The sequence below is a fragment of the Cololabis saira genome, chromosome 22 (assembly GCF_033807715.1).
Source record: "Cololabis saira isolate AMF1-May2022 chromosome 22, fColSai1.1, whole genome shotgun sequence".
NCBI lineage: Eukaryota > Metazoa > Chordata > Actinopteri > Beloniformes > Belonidae > Cololabis > Cololabis saira.
The window spans coordinates 24,721,452-24,741,897 of NC_084608.1; the positions used below are offsets into that span (position 1 = coordinate 24,721,452).

The 20,446-nt window shown below is 40.0% G+C and overlaps 1 protein-coding gene across 4 annotated transcripts in view; it reads left to right on the forward strand.

The window, feature by feature from the left end:
- The window catches only part of tmem108 (transmembrane protein 108), a 68,538-nt gene that overhangs the window by 40,219 nt on the left and 7,873 nt on the right, over positions 1-20,446 (forward strand). For all 4 annotated transcript variants that reach the window (XM_061713364.1, XM_061713366.1, XM_061713367.1 and 1 more), the window contains exon 2: positions 405-488. In XM_061713364.1, the coding sequence (XP_061569348.1) occupies positions 449-488 (40 nt within the window). In that variant the 5' untranslated portion in view covers positions 405-448. The remainder of the gene's footprint in view (positions 1-404; positions 489-20,446) is intronic.

The window sequence follows — 20,446 nt, forward strand, 5'->3', positions numbered from 1 at the left end:
TCCTAAAGAGCACAGTCAGATACTTGCTGGCACACATGCAGAGCCTGTCACAGAACAGCGCTTACCGGCCGCTGTCTGACGTTACAAAATTGGCTTTACTATCCAGCACGCCCTGCAGCTCTGAAGACGCCGTAGTCCTCCTCAGTTATAGCCAATATCAAGCCCTGCGTAATTCATTTGATCTGTTTTGAGATGTGGGGCCGGTGTGCAGCAGTCATTTAGTGGGATTAAACCGCCAAGGTTAATCAGGACGCAATGCAATCCCCCTTCCTTCTTTTCCATGTCTGCTCTGCTGAAACCTGCACGGACCCAATCACGGCACATCCGCTGAAGCTTGACCATGAGGTGAATGTGATTTTGACATCTGAGCGCCGGGTGTCATCTTACCTGTCTTTCTCATGCAGAGAACCATGAGCACTGTGGAGGAGGAGCCGGATCACATGATACCATGAAGACAAGCCTGCAGGTCCTGCGCCGCCAGCTGCTGAGTGAGTAGAAGAGGCTGGGGGGGAAAGAGTATTGGTGGAGTTTCCTGGGTGTTATTACAGCAGATCAGCATGCAAATGGACATTTCAGAGAGAAAACCGAGAGGAAATATTGTTTTTTTATACAAAGCTATGCACATATTTGAATAATAGAGATCTTTCTATGACAAAAGGTTCCCATAAGGACCTATGAGGAAAATTGAACTGATATAACTGTAGGGCAGTGTCTCCCAACCTGGGGTCCGGGCCCCCCTGGGGGGGCGCCAGAGATTTCTGGGGGGGCGCAAAACTTTGTCTGCTTTGAAATTATGCAGTTGTAAAAATTATATTTGCGAATGAGTCATTCATAAGACATTGTTAGGAATAATTTATGAATGTTTTGAATATTTTTAGTGTTTTTTATAAACTGGTGACAAACACAGGAAATGATTTAATTCCTTATTATTATATCATTACTCAACATTTAATCTACTCCGACAGGTTGTTAAAGGAAAAATGTTAAAAAATGTTGGTCTCATATTAAAAGAGACATTTTTCAGAAATATTTGTATGTCCTTTTATGTCCTTTTGTGCGTATTTTATACATTGGTGACATTGGAGAAAAACAAAGTCATATGTATACGGAGTAAACCAAAGAGAAATGTATAAAAAAAACATAATTAATGTTCATTTTTTCAATTAAAGACTATTTTGGTGCTAGTACGTACGGGTCGGGGGCCCGGCTGGTCTTAGACACAAGTAGGGGGGTCTCCAAGGAAAAAAGGTTGGGAACCACTGCTGTAGGGGATGAGTGTCTGACATTTGTGATCATTTTCAAGGTGACGCTGAGCTCAGGGATGTCTCACAGAAATGAAACTACACAAAGCACTATTCAAAAACGGTGTAGTAGTAACAGGGGTGCTCAGCAGACAGACATGGCTCCTAACAGAACTGTCGGACTGACGGTGATCTGGCAAAAGGCAAGACAAACAGAGTGACTTTTAAATACTGAGCTCGGTCATGTGAGGTGAACAGAGGTGTGGACGACTCCTGCAGGTGCGAAGAAAAGAGAGGAAGCAGCATAGTTGTAAAATGAAAAATGTAACACTTCCAACCCCCCAAAAAGATCTCACTGAAGAAACAAAATTCACCTCTGTTGAGTTGGTTACCATGGTGACAAGCGGTGATGATGCCACTGGCTCTGTGAAAATGTCAGAGGCATGCATTCATAGGACAGCAAAAAAAACTAAAATTATTTATTTATTTGTTTTTAGGAGACTGGGCTGCCCAAACCACTTATTTTCCTAAAGTTGATGAAGAACTTCATCTATAAGTAAAATGAAACCTTAACCTAGAGAGTGACTTAAAGACGACATGATGGGGTATTTTAATGTCACGATATACTAACATACGTGTCACTTTCCTGCCATATTTTCATACCTCTAGAAGCAACCTGGGGATCTAGAAACATGGGAAAAGGTAGATAGTATAAACAGTAACTGGGCGAAGCGTCTGTTTCTTATTGCCAGAAACAAATCAGTCAGGAAATCACTCCGAAACAGTGGATAAAGATGGCTGTAGTGAGCAGTGTGGGATGCTGATTGGGCCGAACTCGAGTGTTGTGCTCGATAAACTTGGAGGCTTGTAAGATGGATTCTCTTGTGATTGCCATCTTGGGAGAATAAAGCTGCCCCAAGCGATGTTTATTGATTAAAGTGAGAACTTATGCCTACTTTTATACATCTTAAGTGTCTCAAATTGAAATTAGTATTTGTATAGTGCCAATAAAAGAAATCCAAAAAATCATCCAAACGCACTTTACACTGAAAACAAATCAGTCCTGTCCACTTAAGTGCAGTCCAGTTTACAATGTATGGACATTTACATTATCTTTGAGAAATAGTGAAGTAATCCCGGGGATCATTTATACACAGACGTGAAAGGGTGACAATTACATGTATTTTCCAACAATCATCAAGAATAGCTTTTTCACATTGACAATGTGCCTCAGGGACCTGCATCATAGTTTGAGGTTGAGTTGCGGTCAAAATTCATACTTTTATCTTCAGAGATGTACACACTATGGGAGCTTTGAGTTCTTCCAACTTCTTAATGCTGTGCTCAGCTTTTTAACTTTCAATGTGTACTTGTTGCAGTTTTACAGGAGAAAAGTTGAGGGCCTGTTTTTTTGAATGCAGGATTTCAGATGGTCAGCAGTCTCCGATGGCCGTCTGGTTCTTCTTGTCATCGTGTGCCATCAGGTTTTTTATTTTTTTTTATAGGAGACTGATTTGGATTGTGGGCAGGACAGTCAACCACACAAACCATGTTTATGAAGCCACACTGTTGTAAGCTGTGCCGAATGAGACCTGCGTTTTGTCTTGCTGAAATAACCAGGTACCTCCTGCATTGATGGTGACATATGTCTGTTCACCAGCGCTATTCTGACCAGTCAACAGACACTGGTCTTTGCACCTTCTGCTGAACAACCTTGGTGGTCTCATATTTGGCACTTTTGAGCCTGGGGCCTTTTCTTTTTTAATGTGTTAATCCATCCATCTAACCACAGAACATTTCCACCTGAAATTAATTTCCTTCGATTAATACAGTTGAAACCTGCAGCAGACTGTGCCGAATGAAAACAGTTGTCAAGGATATTCCATATTAATCACTGTGGCATGACGGTTTCTCACTGAGTCCCACATGAGTGTTGAAAGGTCACATGCATCCAACAAGGGTTTCCGATCTTGGCGTTTATGCACTGGGAAACCTTTCTCCCTGAATCTTTTGTCGATAATACGCTCTGTGGATGTAGAAAGCCCTGATTATTGCAACTTTACATACCGGTAGCTTCTTTTTTTTTTAAAAACAATGACTGGAGTTTGGAGATTGGTATCAAGCCCCAATCCATCCCTACTTGGAACTACTAAAGTTTGTGCAGGTCCCTTTTACACCCAATTTCGACACTGTGACTTGTCAACAGTTAATTTACTGTATTATATGATGTCTTCTGTTTTTCTTCTGCTTTGTTTCTTTGTCAACGTTCAAGTGTGTTACTGGCAAATTCAGATTCCAGTATTATTCTAAAATAATTTAAATGATTCTAAGTTCAAAGAAGTTGGTCAGTGACGACCAAAAGGTTAAAAAAATCAGACATAAAGTTTTGTTGCATCAAAAAGAAAAACAGCACAATTTATCATCCAGCAACTTGGAATTATGTATGAATATTCCACATCTGAAACTTTATTGCCTCTAAGTTAAGATCATAAATATATCTCTATATTTTTTTAAAGTCTGCAAAACACCTTCAGGGAGACCCAGTTTTTCAGACTGCAGATATTGCACATGCTCCATCCCCTAACATCTTGTCGAGTCCGTGCTGTTTTAAATTCAAACGCTGAAGCATGTGATGCACAAATCTCTGGCAGGAAACCGGTATTGAATGTCACATGAATATGGAACACGGGGATCAGACTGAGAGCCACCGGGCTCCGGGACGGTGAGCTGAAATGGCTGATGATATCTCGTATTCACCCCCCAAAACACCACCTCCGGGCCGAGGCGCGGGAGAGGGAGGGGGCGGTTTCTGACAAATCTGCCTCAATCCCTCAAAAGTGATAAACCTGGACTGCTGTGAGCTGAGAGCTTTGAGCTATTGCTGAGGTAGAGCGAGGTCATGTAGCAGCAGTCTGATCCAACAAATAAAAAAGCAAGTCAGAGCTGCGAAACCAACTTTGTGTGGAGTTTATACTTCAGCCGTGTTTATAGAGCCTTCTTTTCTTCGCTTGGAAACCGTAGCGCTCACTTTGGGTTTTATGCATTCATGTGGAGGTCCAGGTGAGGCCTGAGATTCCTCGGGCACATTACGGCCCCTGCAGAGCTGAGAGTCCCCCCTGAGACCTCTGTAGTGTCCAGAGACTTTTCTTATTTTTCTTACTGGAGGAACAATCTCCAGGTGACAATGTGCTCAAACGTCTCCAGGGTACAGACAGAGAGGGGCAAAGAGCCAGTATTATAAAGGGCCTGTCCCAATACTCCCCCTACCCCCTCGTTTTCATCCCTTCCCCTACATTTTGCGCGTTCCCGTGAGGGTAGTGGTGTCCCAATTCCTCTTTTCACCTAGGGGGAGTGCACATATCGAGGGCGATGGTGGTTATGAATCTGGCCCTTCAGAGCGAGGGTTTTCAGATGCACCCTACGGATCGAGGGCTAGAAAAATTTCCCAGAATGCTTTTCGTCGTCATTTGCGGACTGAATCAAATCAAATTAGTGAATAAAATCAATATTTTGAGTTAGTTTCTGCATAAAAATGTGTTTTGATTACATTTCTAGCGAGAAATATATATTTTACTTTGATAATATTTACTCAGTGAATGTACATAATCACTCGTATTCCCCGTTGTTGCAACCTCACCGGAATAAAGGCTGATTTATGATCCCGCGTTACACCAACGCAGAGCCTACGGCGTATTACGCGGCGACGCGCGCCGTACGCTGTACCCTACGCCGTAGGCTCTGTGTCGATTTATCAGCTCCGGAGCCGGCAGGCAGAAATCTCGAAATTTTCTGAGCAAATTTCTTAACAGCGACTACAACTGTTAGATTTCATCTTTAAACCAACATTTATCTTCCTAAATGATTTATTTCAGCCAGCGGTAATTCTCAACAGAGCTGCAGGTTTCTCCCCCGGGACGACGGCGCAGCACGATCAAGTCTGTACGTGAGCTGCTGCTGCTGCTGCGCCCGGGACCGGCGGCTCTTCTCATCTCCCAAAAACATCGGGTCAAATTTCTTAACAGGCGTTATTTGGATAAACTGAGCCCAGGTTGGGGATCTAAACGGTCACTTTTACGCCTGAAAATTTTTTTAAACTTAATAAAGTGCCATATTAACAGCGCTACAGCTGAAATTAAAACAGCTTTTGGCTCTCAGCTTCCTGATTAGGGGTAGGGATGAAAACGAGGGGTAGGGGGAGTATTGGGACAAGCCCCTGGGAAGATTTAAAGTGCCCTAAAATCTGTCCCTTCTTTTTTAGGGGTAGTGAAGAAAAGAAGGGCGAGTGAAAGAAAGTAGGGGGTGTATTGGGATTGGGCCAAAATGTGTCAGAGCAGGAACTTCATGGTTTTTGTTTAGTTTTTTTCTCTGATGACCCTTATTTCTCTGATCTGTCCCCCCGTTGCATCTGAAGCAACTGAGACAACCGTCAAGTCTTTAAAGTGAAGGGATTTATTCCAACTATCTCTTCTGCAAACACGAAAGATGAAAATGGGTTTTAAGTCAGCCCTTAAATAATAAATAACAACTTGAAACACTAGTTGGTTTAAAGCACTGATGAGCATTGAAGATTTAAGCAAAGTTCCCAATTCGATGTGATCTTTTAAGGCTGTTCTTCTAATAATTTCTGGCCTCTTTAAAGTTTGAATCACTAGAGGGGCCTTGAAAATCCTCCGTAAGTGGAGAACCATGTTTGTGACTGTAACAGAGCTCCAGTTTTTTTTTTCCCTCCAGATTCCAGACGACTTCCTGTTTAATGTCTCTCCTTCCTGTCAGATCGCTTGCTGGTGTTGCAGCAGCTAAATCATTACTGAAGTAAACAACACAAGGACTCTTTGTTGTTCTTGTCTTCATGTTCTCCCACCCGCCTGATCCCAAGATAAACATGTTCAAAGCCGCTGCAACCTGACAAACAGTTTTCGAAACATTCAAACAGGAAGCCATTATTCCGTTCCGTAAGCTTCGCCTCTTATCTCCGGACTCACATCTGTAGAGTCCTCCCTGCTCCGCCTCTCCACCGCGCCGCCCGTCCCAGCCTCCTCCAGGAATCCCAGACGTCCACAGGACGTGTCCTATCTGTCTGTGTCCCTCTGTGGGACAGACGCCCCTCTGAGGATGGCAGACGTACACACCCAAGGGTGCACCCAAGGAATGTGTTTGTTTGCGCTTCTATTAATGTCCTTCCAGAAATGACTCCTTTTATGTCGGCAAACTGGCTGGTTAAAACGGTGGTAAAGAAGGAAAGCTGGCAACCCATTTTTATTTTGCAGTCAAACAAAAAGTAACAAAAAAGGATTTAACTTGCTGATTCTTTTTGTCGGACAAGAATATTTAGGTTTTTTAAATACCTGACATTTTCGGCCATTACGTCCGCCTTCATCAGAGTCACACGATGGTCTGTGTGTCCCGCTGATGTTAGAAGGAGACGTGACTCAGCTGTCCCTTCTGCAGTGATCGGTGATGGCTGACTTGTAGTGTTCCTGTTGGGCCTTTTCTTTTGTATAGATATCTTTATTGAGGGCATTAAAAAAAGAAAAAAATAAGATTTACAATAACAATATAATCATCAATATTTCCCCCCCCTTTTTTTTTTTACTTTTCATAACATTAATTAAACCAAAATAAATAAATAAATAATAAGAGAAAAAAAAGAAAAAGAAAAAAAGAAAAAAAAAGAAAAAAAAAGAAAAAAAGGAAAATAAATAAATAAATAAGTAAATAAAAATAAAAACAACAGCACACCCCTCTCCCCTTCCCTCCGTCATATGGTCAATAAATTACATCATTCAAAATCATTTAACATATGTCTATTAATGCTAGAACAAAAATGAATAATAAATTAAATAATCAAGTCCTGTGTAAACACATTCATTAATATAGTAGATGATTCAGATCATTAGTCCAACAAAGGCAAAAAATCCAAAAAAGGTCCCCAAATAAGGTCAAAGTCTCTAGTTTTTTTTCTAACGGAATACAATATTTTTTCTGGAGTACTATATGATCCAAGTTCATTGATCCACTGTTTGGGTGCTGGGGGGTTTTCTGATTTCCAGTTTTTAAGAATACAATTTTTTGACGCGGTGCCTGCAAGCAGAATGAAATACTTTTTATGATAAGTCATATTTAGTGAACTGATATTTCCTTTTCTTTTGATGCTCTTGTTTGTCTTTTTGCTGTCTCCTTCTCACCTTCCTTTTGATGTTATTTCTTCCTTGTAATAGAGCTCCTCCCCGTCTCCCCAATGTATGTTTTATTGCATGAGTGACATAATATTTCATGAATGCGGTTGCATTTGTTTTCTGGGTGTATTTTGTCCTTGGGATGAACTAGTATCTGGCGCAGTGTTGTGTGTGGTTTGATGGGTGTGTTGATTTAGTATTTTTTAATTGTCCTTTGGATGCGTTCTGTGAGTCCTCTTATGTGGTTACTACGCCTTGGTATTCCTGTTTATTTGTTTCATACCATCTTGTGACTGATGAAGGCAGAAGTAATCCCCGAAACATGTCAGATATTTAAAAAACCTAAATATTCTTGTCCGACAAAAAGAATCAGCAAGTTAAATTGTAACGCCATGGACAAAATTAACTCAACAAAAAAATGAAAATCAACAAAAAAGGATGACGAGCAGGACCTGAAATGCCCTGTCCTCCAGGCAGACTGCTCGGCTGAGCTCACCTGAGCTCGTCTGCAGGTGTACTGCAGCTCAACAGCCAAGTCACAAGTTCATTTCCTTTTTTAGAAAGGGTTTAAGCTCCACCTCACAGCTGCTTCTCTTTTTGAATCTCACAGAGCACCTAAAATAATTGCAGAAGTAAAATCTGTTGAAATATTGGCAGTTTTTTAACAAACGGAGCTTTTTCATCAGCTCAGTTCAGTGAGTCGGAGTACCATGTTGAAGACTAATATTTGTTAGATAGATATTTATTTTATGTTCTTGCCTGTAGTCATAGTTTGTTCAAATATAATTTTAATGTTTCTCAGTTCAATCTGTGGACACACAAGTTGCTCCAAGGACACATCAGTGCTGATAACCAACTAAAGTCGGGTGGTGCACTGTCAGTCATTGTGATGGTAGTTTTTATTGTTGTAATTCTACACTGTTACCCATCATTTGGGAATATAACTTCTCTTTTATTTTTTTACCTCTTATAAAAAAAGGAATTAAAAAAGGAATGACTTGCAACTTATTGAGCAAAAGTGTATATAACTATAAAGAAAAGGCCGAACGACAAACAAAATATGCCCATATTTTATTTGCGGTCATCAAAAGAACGACCATGAAGCGTCTCTCTTCTGCCCTACAGCTTCCTCACAGTTGCCTGCTTTCCAAAGATAAGCACTTAGTAGCTTTTTTTAATACATTTAGAACCTCATTTTCTCATTCACACACTCAAACTTGTACAGTACCTCTTTTTAATGATGATTGGTTGCAGCACCTGCTTGGCTTCGCTCACACGGTTGCACATCAGCGAGCACCTCGGTGGCAGCGTGAGCTTCAGCTTCTCTCCCAGGAAGAGTTTGAAGAGTCGTATGATCAATACGCTGAGCTTTTAACTGATGGACAATCTCTCCACCACCTGAGCCCCGGTACTTTTCCTGTCTCTATTGTGTCGGCACCAAAAACAGTAGACACAAGAAAATAGGATTTCGAGACACAAGCAGTCATAGCAGGTGGAGAAACAAAAGGAAGAATAAACTGCTGGTTTATTGGTATTTGATTAATAAATCCTAATCAAAATTTGATGTGCAGTTTTTCCTTAGTAGATCAGTAGTTAATTAAATAACAAGTCAGCAAGGGACAAATCAGGGTTGTACTCCTTGTAGCACCCTATAATGTAATAATTTCCTGATAATGTAATAACGCCTGAAAATGTAATACATTTTGCACTTAACTCAATCGAAAATGTAATAAAACCCAATAATGTAATAACTTAACCAATAATGTAATAAAATATCCTGACTGATATTGTAATAACATTTTTACCGATAATGTAATACCTTATTGGGAATTTATTACATTTTTAGGTGGGTGTTTTTTTTTCAAAACTGATAATGTAATACTTGACAGATAATGTAATATATATGTTTATTTTCAGTCCAGAGTTCAACATTTTGTGTTTTAAGAATCTAAGAATGTTATATACACTGGATGTGAAACACCAGATTGACTATTACATTATTGAGTTATTACATTATTGGGTTTTATTACATTTTCGATTGAGTTAAGTGCAAATTTTATTACATTTTCAGGCGTTATTACATTTTCAGGAAATTATTACATTATAGGGTGCTACATTCCTAAAAAAAAAGACGACTAAGTAAACGATGAAGAAACACCAAAAGACAGACTGTTATATAATAAACACGATTAGTTCATGAATATCTGTGAATCCATCATATGTCTGTGCTGATCATATTTGGTCCATGAGCCGTTCCAGAGTAATTTTCAGCTGGCCAGTGAACAGCCCAACGCTATTAACGACTCATTCATTACTAACCACTCCACCTTATTGATCCAGTCATACATAATATTCAGTTGTTATTAGGTAGTTTATCTTTTCCTCATCGTTACAATTCCTTTTCGTGCCTTTCAAGTTAAGTGTTGCATAATACTGAATTATTAATTGTTACTTGTCCAGAGGCTGCAATCTTGCGCAATCATTACTTTTGTTATCCATTATAGTTTTGGAGTTTCTGTCTTTTAGGTTTTTTTGTTTGCTGAAGTCCTATTTTCTTGTATTGCTCTTGCTGCTGTTCTCCTGCTTTTTATTAGCTGTTTACTTTTAAGTCTGTTTTACCTGTGTTTTGTCAGCTCCTGTTAACATCTATGTTTTTGCTACCTGTTAACTGAGATCCCAGTGTTGCTCTCTTTGTTCTTGAACTAGTTGTTTTGTTTTCATCACCTGTGGTGCACAGAACTAGACAGAAAAAACCTGATATCTTACCTTCTTTCTTAAGAGGGCCTTTTTTCCCGGTATAATTCTGGACCGTGTTGGCAGAGCTAGCTCCAACCAAACCCGGCTAATCCTAAAACAGACCAATGGACTGAATGAGCCAGTCTCGGATGCTGGAGCTTAGCCACATTAGCTCAGTCACCACAAGTTATCTGTTTTAGCCTGGCTTAGCTCATGCTAACCTATGATCTTACCTATATTCACTGTGATCATATCTGTCCATCTTCATTTTGGATGTCTGAAGCGACTTTTGAAGTAAGAAGGGCTGCAGCTAAAACGAGGAACAGTCACGAATCGCCAGGACTCTCTGCCAGCCGATGCTCGGTTAACTGATCGCGGCCTTGAAGTCCCAGTCCGGGTGAAGTTAGTCGATCCGAAAGGGAGCAGGAGATTCAGTGGAGACTGACTTAGTTTCGTCCTCTTTCTCTGGTGGTGTTTCAAGCAGCCGTACGTTTCAGCACTTCTTCTTCTTTGATTGTGTCAGACTAGCAAACCAGTTGTAGCCTCTTGGTGGTGCGACTCCAGCTCCACTTTGAGATTGACATTGTTATGACTTAATAATCAAATTTATGAGAAGCTTTTTCTTAAATTATGATTTATCACCCTAGCATTTCGAAGATACAGTCACATATTAGGACTTTTAATCTAATGATAATTAGATATTTTTCGAAAGCTTGGCATTTCAGATCCTGAAATGCCAAGCTTTGAGAGTTCCTAGCAGAAGACGTGGGCACAAGTGTGGTGGAATCCAGCTGCACGCTGATCTGAGGAAGTAAGGAATGACTGGCTGGACAGACACTAAGGTCAGTCTTGGACAGATTTAGGTCTTTCATCCATGCAGAGATATCAGAAAGAAAGGCCAATATTCACATTGAGACGGCAGTGTTGCCACGTGGGGAGGAAAGGAAGAGCTGGTTGTCATCGGCATAGCAGTGGTAGGAGAAGCCATGAGAGCTGATGATTTCACCTAGTGAAGAGGTGTATAGTGAAAAGATAAGAGGCCAAGCACCGATCCCTGTGGCACCCCTGTTGCCACCTCATTCGATCTGGACACTCGTCCTTGCCATGATACTCTGAAGGATCTTCCTACGAGGTAATACATGAACCACAGGAGGACAGATCCTGAAATGCCAAGCTTTGAGAGTGTGGAGAGGAGGATGTGGTGGTTGACTGTGTCAAAGGTCAAGCAATATGAGGACTGAGGATAGACCGGCAGATCTGGCAGCCCGTAGTGACTCAGTAACTGACAGAAGAGCAGTTTCAGTTGAGTAGCCCTGCCTAAATCTGACCAGATTGATGGAGGCAAAGCAGTACAAATGCCAAAAATGACTAACTATTTCAAATTAATAGAAGGAAGAAGAGGTTTGGCTGGTTGTTGGTACAGAAGAGCACCAGGCCTGCTGAAGTCAGCCCACTGTCCCGGTGCGATAATCCAGTCTTAGCTGTTACTCCGACAGCTCTCCATTCAGCCTGCTGATAAAAGGTTTAGTCTGCCTGGAGCTGATGGATCTGATCTATTTCTCCCGTTTGTTCAGACAGCACGTCAAAGCTTTAAATTAAAGACTCTGTCCGCCTTCAACAAAATTCCCCCATTTAAGCGGCATGATTACGTTGATTTTAGTCTGTCAGCCTTTATTTCTGTAAAGTGAAATATGAATTCATTTTGTATGAAGGGGAGCAGAGAAACTCGCTCTGATACAGTCTGATACGAGCTCATTTGTATTCTGATAAACACAACAGATAAAGTCTTCTTTCTTATTTCTTTCTGTTAGTTTTTGCCCTAGAGGAGTCTAGGAGGGATCCCGTAGAGCCTCCTCTGCTTGTGTGGAGTGGTTGGGATTAACATGAAACAAAGTTAAATGTGCTCCAAGGAGGGTTGGCTAAGGTGAGCAGGACATCTTTAATTATCGTCAGTGGATCAGTGTCCAGCGGCTATCACATTAGCAGCTATCCATGTTTAGTCCATGAGATTATGATAGATTATGGACTATTTTTATTTTTTTTACAAGCACATCTCAGTCATTGAAAGAACCTCACTGCAAGAGCACAGCAAGAACTCAGTTTCTCCCTCGAGGGGGTTGCAATGCGGCTGATCACGCATTTTAGAAACTGAGTCCTCCACTTCCTGCTTTCAGGGGGCAACATCACAGGGCAAAATTAATTCAAATAGCCAGTTCATTTCCACAGAGCGTTCAAAGGATTTTATAATATATTCAGGGATTTAAAAAAGAAATAGAGTACGCAAGATGTATGGGTACAATTTTTGAGAAAGATGGATAATTAAAAGAAACATTTTAAAGCCAGTATGCCATTTGCTTGATATATCTGATTTAATTTTTTTTTCAATATACTGTTTTAGCTCCTAGACCATATTGTTTTTTTTGGGCTCTAGGATTCGAACCTGCGACCGCTGCAGGAGGACTGTAGCCTCAGCATATGAGCCGCTTGCTTAACCCACTGCACCCCCGAGCGGCCCTGACCATATTGTATTTATTCATTTTATTCATTGTATTCCACTCTAAGAGAAAAGATAAAATAAGGGAGTTAAACACGAAATGAGAGGATTAAAATCTTACTTATACTTGTACACTTTACTATTTTGGTTTTGACGTTTCAAAAGGATTTGCTGACAAAAAGACAAATGTAGACTATTTACAACCGTATCCTTTAATAATATTCACACAAAGAGTGCTATTACCTCTCTGTGCTGATTCAAATGGATTCATCAAAGACTGGCAAATAAGGTAATGGAAACATATAAACGGAACAGAATTTATAGTTTGCACTGTTTTTAAATTGTATTTCAATTAGCTGCAGTCATACACAGACGTGAATTGATGTATTGGGTCACAGGAACAATAACTTTTAAAATAAGCTTTTAAAATAAAAAGGACTGAAAAAATGAATTGAGGAGACGTAGAAAAGGTGACTAAGTGACTACACTTTTAGAATAAAGTTAGTTTTTCAGTGTTTCACCTCACTCTTTCTGTCATCACCAAAGAGCATCAGCTGTAATGACCTCAGTTCGATCCTTCAATTTTTCTTTCAGAATCACTAAAAAAGCAAGAAAATTGGCTTTTAAGTGATAGTCCTTTTGTTAAGGACATTTCACATATAATTGCTGTTCTTTTTAAGCTTTTCACACCGTGTCAAACCCTTGCCTTACCAAGTAACAAGGCTGGCACCTGAACACACACCTTTCAAATAAATAAAGTGCCTTTTTTGGACTTGCGTACTTTAGTATGGGAGAAAACACTGAAAGGCGGTGTTGAAAGAAGTTGTGTCCTTTAGTCTCTTGCAAACTCGCTTATCATCAAAGGTTACTTACATGTTGTCATTTTTGTTAGAGCCATTTTTCGTGTATAGAAGGTGATTAATAATTTAGATTTTAGAATATTTGATTAAGTGTATTTCGAATAATATGCAGTTTAATATCAGTTCGCAAGGTGTTTGCCTAATAATATTAATAACTGCAGCTTTCTCATTGGTTGCATATATGTCACGTGATGTACGTGTATTATTGCTTTTTTTGTGAAGCTATGTAACTGAGAGAGCACACTAGTTTTTGACCATGCTTACACGAGAATTTTGTTTTTTATATAATTGCACAGTTGTTTTGTTTTTGTTGTTGAAAGAAAAGTTTTTCGCTAAACTTTTGAAAGAAGGACACGGACTGTGACTTTTATTTGAAGTACGTGTCAACTACATGCTCGGAACCATAGCTTAGTGTGCTTTTATCAGGAATTAGACGGAGCCACACTAACAATTTTAAATGGTACAGAAAAGAAACTGATAAGTGACTAAAAAGCTCATGATTGGTAACAGCACTTGTTCTGAGCTGCTGCCTGTCCTGAGTCCTCAGGAAAAGAGATTTTAAATCTCAAGAGTTTTTGTCCCTGGTTAAGTTTAATAAAATAACAATGATGAATAAAATCATATCAACAGTTGTAAGATGTGATGTTGCAGATTTAACATAAATGTATATTTTCAGCCTACTCAATTCATGGAAACAGTTTTTAAAACGGTATTACTTTTCTTATCATTTCACTTTTGATACTAACAAGAGAAAAAACATCTATACCTGTTTTCTAAACACAAAAGGATATTTACCAGGATAAACAGTGAAAACATGAAGAACATCATTTGTTATGTTTCTCCTTCAGCGACACCTATATCTATATCTATATTTTGGTTTCTCCTACATACACTAATTTTTTTCCATCCTGCTTCTTAGCAGAGATGACAGAGCAGAACCAGTCCAGACGTAAAGCCCGACGAACCATCACAAGCCTCATTGATGGATTATTTTGCAGGTTCTATTTTTGGCTACTCCTCTTAGAGCTCCCAGTTTGAGCCAGCTGTTCCCTGATGATGCGGCACAACCGGAGCTCGACCCCCGGGCCACTTGTCTGTGTGCACGGTGGAGCTGGCCGTAGCATGAGGTGACCCCTGGATGAAATAGATACGTGTCCAAGCATCCTCAGTAAGGACAGTGCACCTGAACTCAAAACAAGTGCTTTATTCACAGGAGTAAATATGTTGTTTACCACTCCACAAGTGTAAGTTTAAATGGAGTGGCCGCCGCTCTGGCCCTTGACATTGAGTCTAATAGTGAATGATTGGTGGGAGACAAAGCCTGCTTTGGATCAGCGCTCAGGATCCTGCTTTCTAACATGATTTATTGATGTCTCTAATAGCATCGGTGGAGGACTTCAACGAATGTCACCTGCTTCCCATGCATTTAAAATAGCCTCATTCAGCAGGTTTCTTGCATAAATTGCATAAAACGCTCCTACCGTGCATCTTGGCTTTGCATCATGTAACAGTTTGATGCCATTTGTAAGATCCATGAGGACATAATCTCATGGTATTTTTTACATATGCATTGTTTTCCATGATATTAGCAGATGCTATTCTTAGGTAATCGGCTGGGCCGTATAGATAGCAGAACGGTGTGTGTGTGTGTGTGTGTGATAACAGCTGCATATCCTCCTCCGTCCCCATAAAGCATGGCGTGGAAGAAAAAAATAGAGGGACCTTCAATTCATTGTCACCGTTGAAATTAGCCTCCTTCTTTTTTTTTTTTTGATGCTCCTCACCTTCTCGCTCCTTGCATAATCACTACTACCTAAGATACTCTGACTCTTGTTGTGGGTGCACAAAAAACACCCAACATGCACAGTGGTAAAAAAAAACCATCATGCTGAGTGTACGACAGTTTCTAACCAAGACAAATGTTTTAAAATTCGCCTCCTACATCCTCCTCTCTTACACCTTATTTTCTTTCAATGTTTTTCTTCGTTCCTTATGTGTTTAATCCAACCTTTTTGCTTTTGTCCAGGTCTTAGCCTGCTGAATCACCCACACAGCTCCCTCTGTTACACCTCTTGCCTCCTCTCTGCACATCTTCCCACCCTCTCTGACCTCACCATTCTTCCCCTTTCCCATCCAATTTTCTCATGTTTTATCCGCTAATGGATGTTCTTGGAGCTCAAGTTACTTCTCGGGTCTCTTCAATCATCTCTCGTGTTAATTCACTCCCTGTGTCATGTCTTTATAGGGGTTGGACTGGGCTCTTCCATCTCTAGTCACCATGCTTTCAGCGTCACTCCATCAGTCAGACAAACCCTGGCTGTGATGATTTATACCCATTTGCCAGATAGTATGATAGTAAGAGCAGGATTTGAACATATCCTCTGTCATTATAGTCTGTGGCAGCCTGCTAGCGTTCGTAACCAAATAAACTGCTTGAAAATTTAAGGCACAACTCCTATTACGAAGGTTATGAAGCTGTTATATTCTGCTGAGAGGTAGAAGTCAAGAAAAATATCTCACATATTGTTTTCTCTCCATAATCCTTTACAAAGTAGCTACTTACGTACCCAGCTATCCTTTAATACGCTCGCAGGAGGACTCCCAGAGAGAGGCCTATTTAGAGGACAATGGGCTTTACAATTTGTATAGGCAAGGGAGGGGAGGATTGTAATTTATCAGAATGTGAAAAGATGTGAAAGAGCCTTTATATATGCCTATACGCCATATTTTGACATTATTTGACCATTATTTAAAACATGGTGGTCAGCACTGTTGTCTCACGGCAAGAAGGTTCCTGGTTCCAATCCTGGCAGCAGTGTTTCTGCGTGTTTGCAGTTTCTCCGACTTCCTCCCACAATCCAAAAGCACGTATATAGCGTTCATTGGAGACTCTACATTACTCATAAGAGTGAGTGGGACCGTGTGTGGTCGTCGCCACTGCAGTGGACTGGCGACCTATCCAGGAAATACCCTTGCCCTTCGCCTGAAGAGAGCCGGGACAGACTAGTAGATAAGCATGTGTAGATGATGGATATTGACTGGTCAACCATCCACAGAACTCAGTCTGAAAAAATAAAGTCTTATCAGCAGACAATCAGGAGTCAGTAACTGCAAAGTGTAAAAGCCAACATCATAAGCTTCAGTACATAAAATGTTCAGCCTACTGGATTCATGCAAACTGTTTTTTTTAGCTTGTACACATATAAATCACGCAGTCTCCATTTCATCTATCAAACTTAAAATTAGTCTTTCACCACTTCCCATTTTGGGTTTTTGCAGTTCTGCATCCTTTTTACCATTTACTTACTTTCATTAAAGTATAAGGAAGCAAAACAATAACCTGTTGATCTTATGAGCTTTAAGTCATTCATCTTCTACTATTCCTATATCATATGCGTCACTGATAAGTTGAACCCCTTAACTGTTTTGTGACCTTTCATAATGAGGGAGAGGGGATCTAGCTGAAAATCTTATTGCAAAACTTTAAACTAATGACACCTAACACATTATCCTCAGTATCCAGAGGTAACCCAGCAGCATTTATGGGCTGGTGTTATACTCGCTTTGTGTGCACGACTAATGAATATTTGGACGGTCAGTTGTCTGACAGGCTAACTTCAAAATCAGCTTCTCCCCTTTAACGTCTCAGATACGATCTTTAATAAAACATGATTTAACTGAATCACAGAGTTCCCGATGAATATTAATCTCTGTGTTGGCTACAGAAACTACATGATTTATGACAGAAACTACATGATTTATGCAGAGCTTCTAATCACCTGGATCAGTCAGGGGAATCAGAGCGTTTAAACTGATCAACACCAACTTTCTGTTTGGACAGGGAGTCTGAATGGTACTTGTTATTGGCTCGCAGCACTTTTTGTTTGTTAGATTGTGTCAGCCAGGTTTGGCTGCTAGTTGAGTGCCTTAAGCTAGACCACATGTTGCATATAACATTCAACATTTTGCACATTCATACTCACAATTATAACTTCTCCTTGTGCCCAGCAGAATAGCTTCATCCAAGACTTTGGCGTTTGTTTTTCATTCAGAAAATCTCTCACCTTTTCTCCTCTTTTACTCATGCACAATCTTTAAAACAGAATATTATGGAGCATCTTAAAAAGGCCCTTAAAAGTTGGTCTTTAGATACATAATATTAACATCACCCGGGATCACAGTGGGGTTTAACATGTTCTGTTTTGACAGTTGCACTCCCTGCCTGAAGGATCCTGTCCTTTACATGAATCAATACTGCCGTGTTATTTGCATCTGCACATATGAGTCCAGAGTGGCTTCTGCTGATTAGAGATTTGACAGACTTGGTTAAAGGGATGACACGGCCCAGACTCCCGTCACTGCAAGTCTGTGTGATTGTGCATGCAGGAACACGGTTAGTGATTCAAAGACTGTGTTTGAGGGATGTGGTTTTCTGCTGTAATGTATATTTTTATTCTGTGTACACTGTGGGAGGATGTCGAAGGATCATACGGTCAAAAATGAGATATGAACGGTATTAACTATTGCTTTGGTTGTTTTTTACATACGGTATATATATATATATATATATATATATATATATATATATATATATACTGTATATATATATTTATAAAATCTGCGCCTTTCACATTTTCGTAGATGGAGTCATCCTTTCATGTCTTCTCAATTCTCCTCCGTTCATTTTGGGAAATGGGAACTTGGTTTCCATAGTTACTGATGGAGCACCATAGTTAAATCATGGTCTGAACATCTAGGTCACATCAATGGCTGGACAGTGTTTTGTGTGAGTCTTAGTCACCTTTTCTTCGTCTCCTCAATTCATTTTTTCAGTCCTTTTTATTTTAAAAGTTATTGTTGCTGTGACCCAATACATCAATTCATGTCTGTGTATGACTGCAGCTAATTGAAATAAAATTTAAAAACAGTGCAAACTATAAATTCTGTTCCGTTTATATGTTTCCATTACCTTATTTGCCAGTCTTTGATGAATCCATTTGAATCAGCTCAGAGAGGTAATAGCACTCTTTGTGTGAATATTATTAAAGGATACGGTTGTAAATAGTCTACATTTGTCTTTTTGTCAGCAAATCCTTTTGAAACGTCAAAACCAAAATCAAACTGATCTCCCTGAAGCCCAAAATAGTTCCTCTAAATCTTAATGCTTCACTGTTGTTTAGAAAAATAGCAGAGACATTTACTGCTGCCAAAAAGGATATTCACCAATCACTTAAATATATCTTCAGTCCACAGCTTTTAATGAGATTGTTCAGGTCTAGCCTTTGTCACAAATAAAACTATTATTTTCTCTCACTCTGATGCATATTTACAAATTCAGAGTGCCAGCAGCTCATTTTTTAAGTGTTGGAAGTGTGTATTTCTGGGCAATAAATATGAATCAGAGCTTTGATCAGTGAGCCGATGAGACACTGACATAATAAAATACATGATAAAGACAGTAGGAGATGTAATAATGATGATGATGAGTCCAAAAAATACATTTTACAATTAATTCAATGAACTGTCATCAGGTCAGTAACACGACTGCGTATAAAAACAGCACCTCACTCAGAGAGCCTGTCTTGCAGGAGTACCGTACACTGGTACACCACTTCGTACAGTGAAAGACGGTGTGGTCAGAGGATTCGGTTACATTTTGAAAAAAAGAAATAAATCTGAACGTAAGCTTGCAAATGCACTGGGAGAATTCATGATTGAAATTACAAAATATTGTTGAAAGAGTCAGAGAATCACAGGTGACCTCGCTCAAGGACGCCACTGAATCCCGCACAGCCTTCATCTCTGCAGGCAGCATTGATCAGCTGCAGATAAACTCCACTGCAAACAAACAAAGAAACAAAAAAATGAAAGTAAAATCACCTGCTGGATTTAACCAGGAGGCTTTTACTTCAGGTCCAGGTGCTCAGCATGTTTTAGATGTTTCTCAGCTCCAAATCACCTGATTCAAAAGAATGGATGACCATCAGCATCATCTGTTCGTCATTAACGCCTGCATAAGCCTGTGAATCAGGCGTGCATTTGAGCCAGTGTTGGAGCAGGGAAATGCCTAGAATGTGCAGCTCAGCGGCTCCTGAGGACCTGGATTGAACAGCACTGAACTAAGCAAATAGGTAAATAGGCTTCCCATCGGAAAAGTACTAGAGTGATAAAGATGTTTCAGCTGGCAACAGGTTAGTCAACACTAACTGATCCACTAAACAGCCTCTCGTTCCTTAAGACACATCTTGTTGTTCAAAAATGCTACTCTTTATTTTTCCAAAAGGTCAGAGTAGTGAAATCAATCTCTTTGGGACTTGTTGAAGAAAACATTATGTAGCAGTTAATCTCCCATCATTAATATAAGATCTTGGCAGAAATTAACGCCGTTCTGGATGGAAATAAATGTTGTGATATTTCAACAGTTTTTTGGCCAAGTAGTGTATTTGCAAAAGAGAGACCAAGCTATCTTGAAACACTTGCCGATGGTGTTAAATGGAGAGTTGATGCAACACAGAGCCACAGCTGTTTCTATTTTGAATATATTTTGAATGGCTTAAATGATTTGCAAATCACTCCCACTGTTTTACATTTGAAATACTTCAGTGTATGCATTCGTATTCAGGCAATTAAGTAGATGATGGCAGTTTTGCATTCATACCTCTTTTATTCTGCTCTGAAAGCAAAGGAACTGCCCAGGAGGGAGCCCACTCAATGTGTCAATACGAGCCGTGTTTGACAGCATCAATAAAGGATGGAGAGGAGGGGGAAATTAATAAGTCCTTCCACCCTCCTGTCTCCCATGACTCTCTGTTTGGATAGCAGAAGAACCAATAATCCGCATAGGAACATGATAATCGCATGAGACTACCCAGCCTCGTTATGAGATTGATCTGGTGACGGTTTCAGCATGTTATGTATGTATATGTAAGTACGCCACTT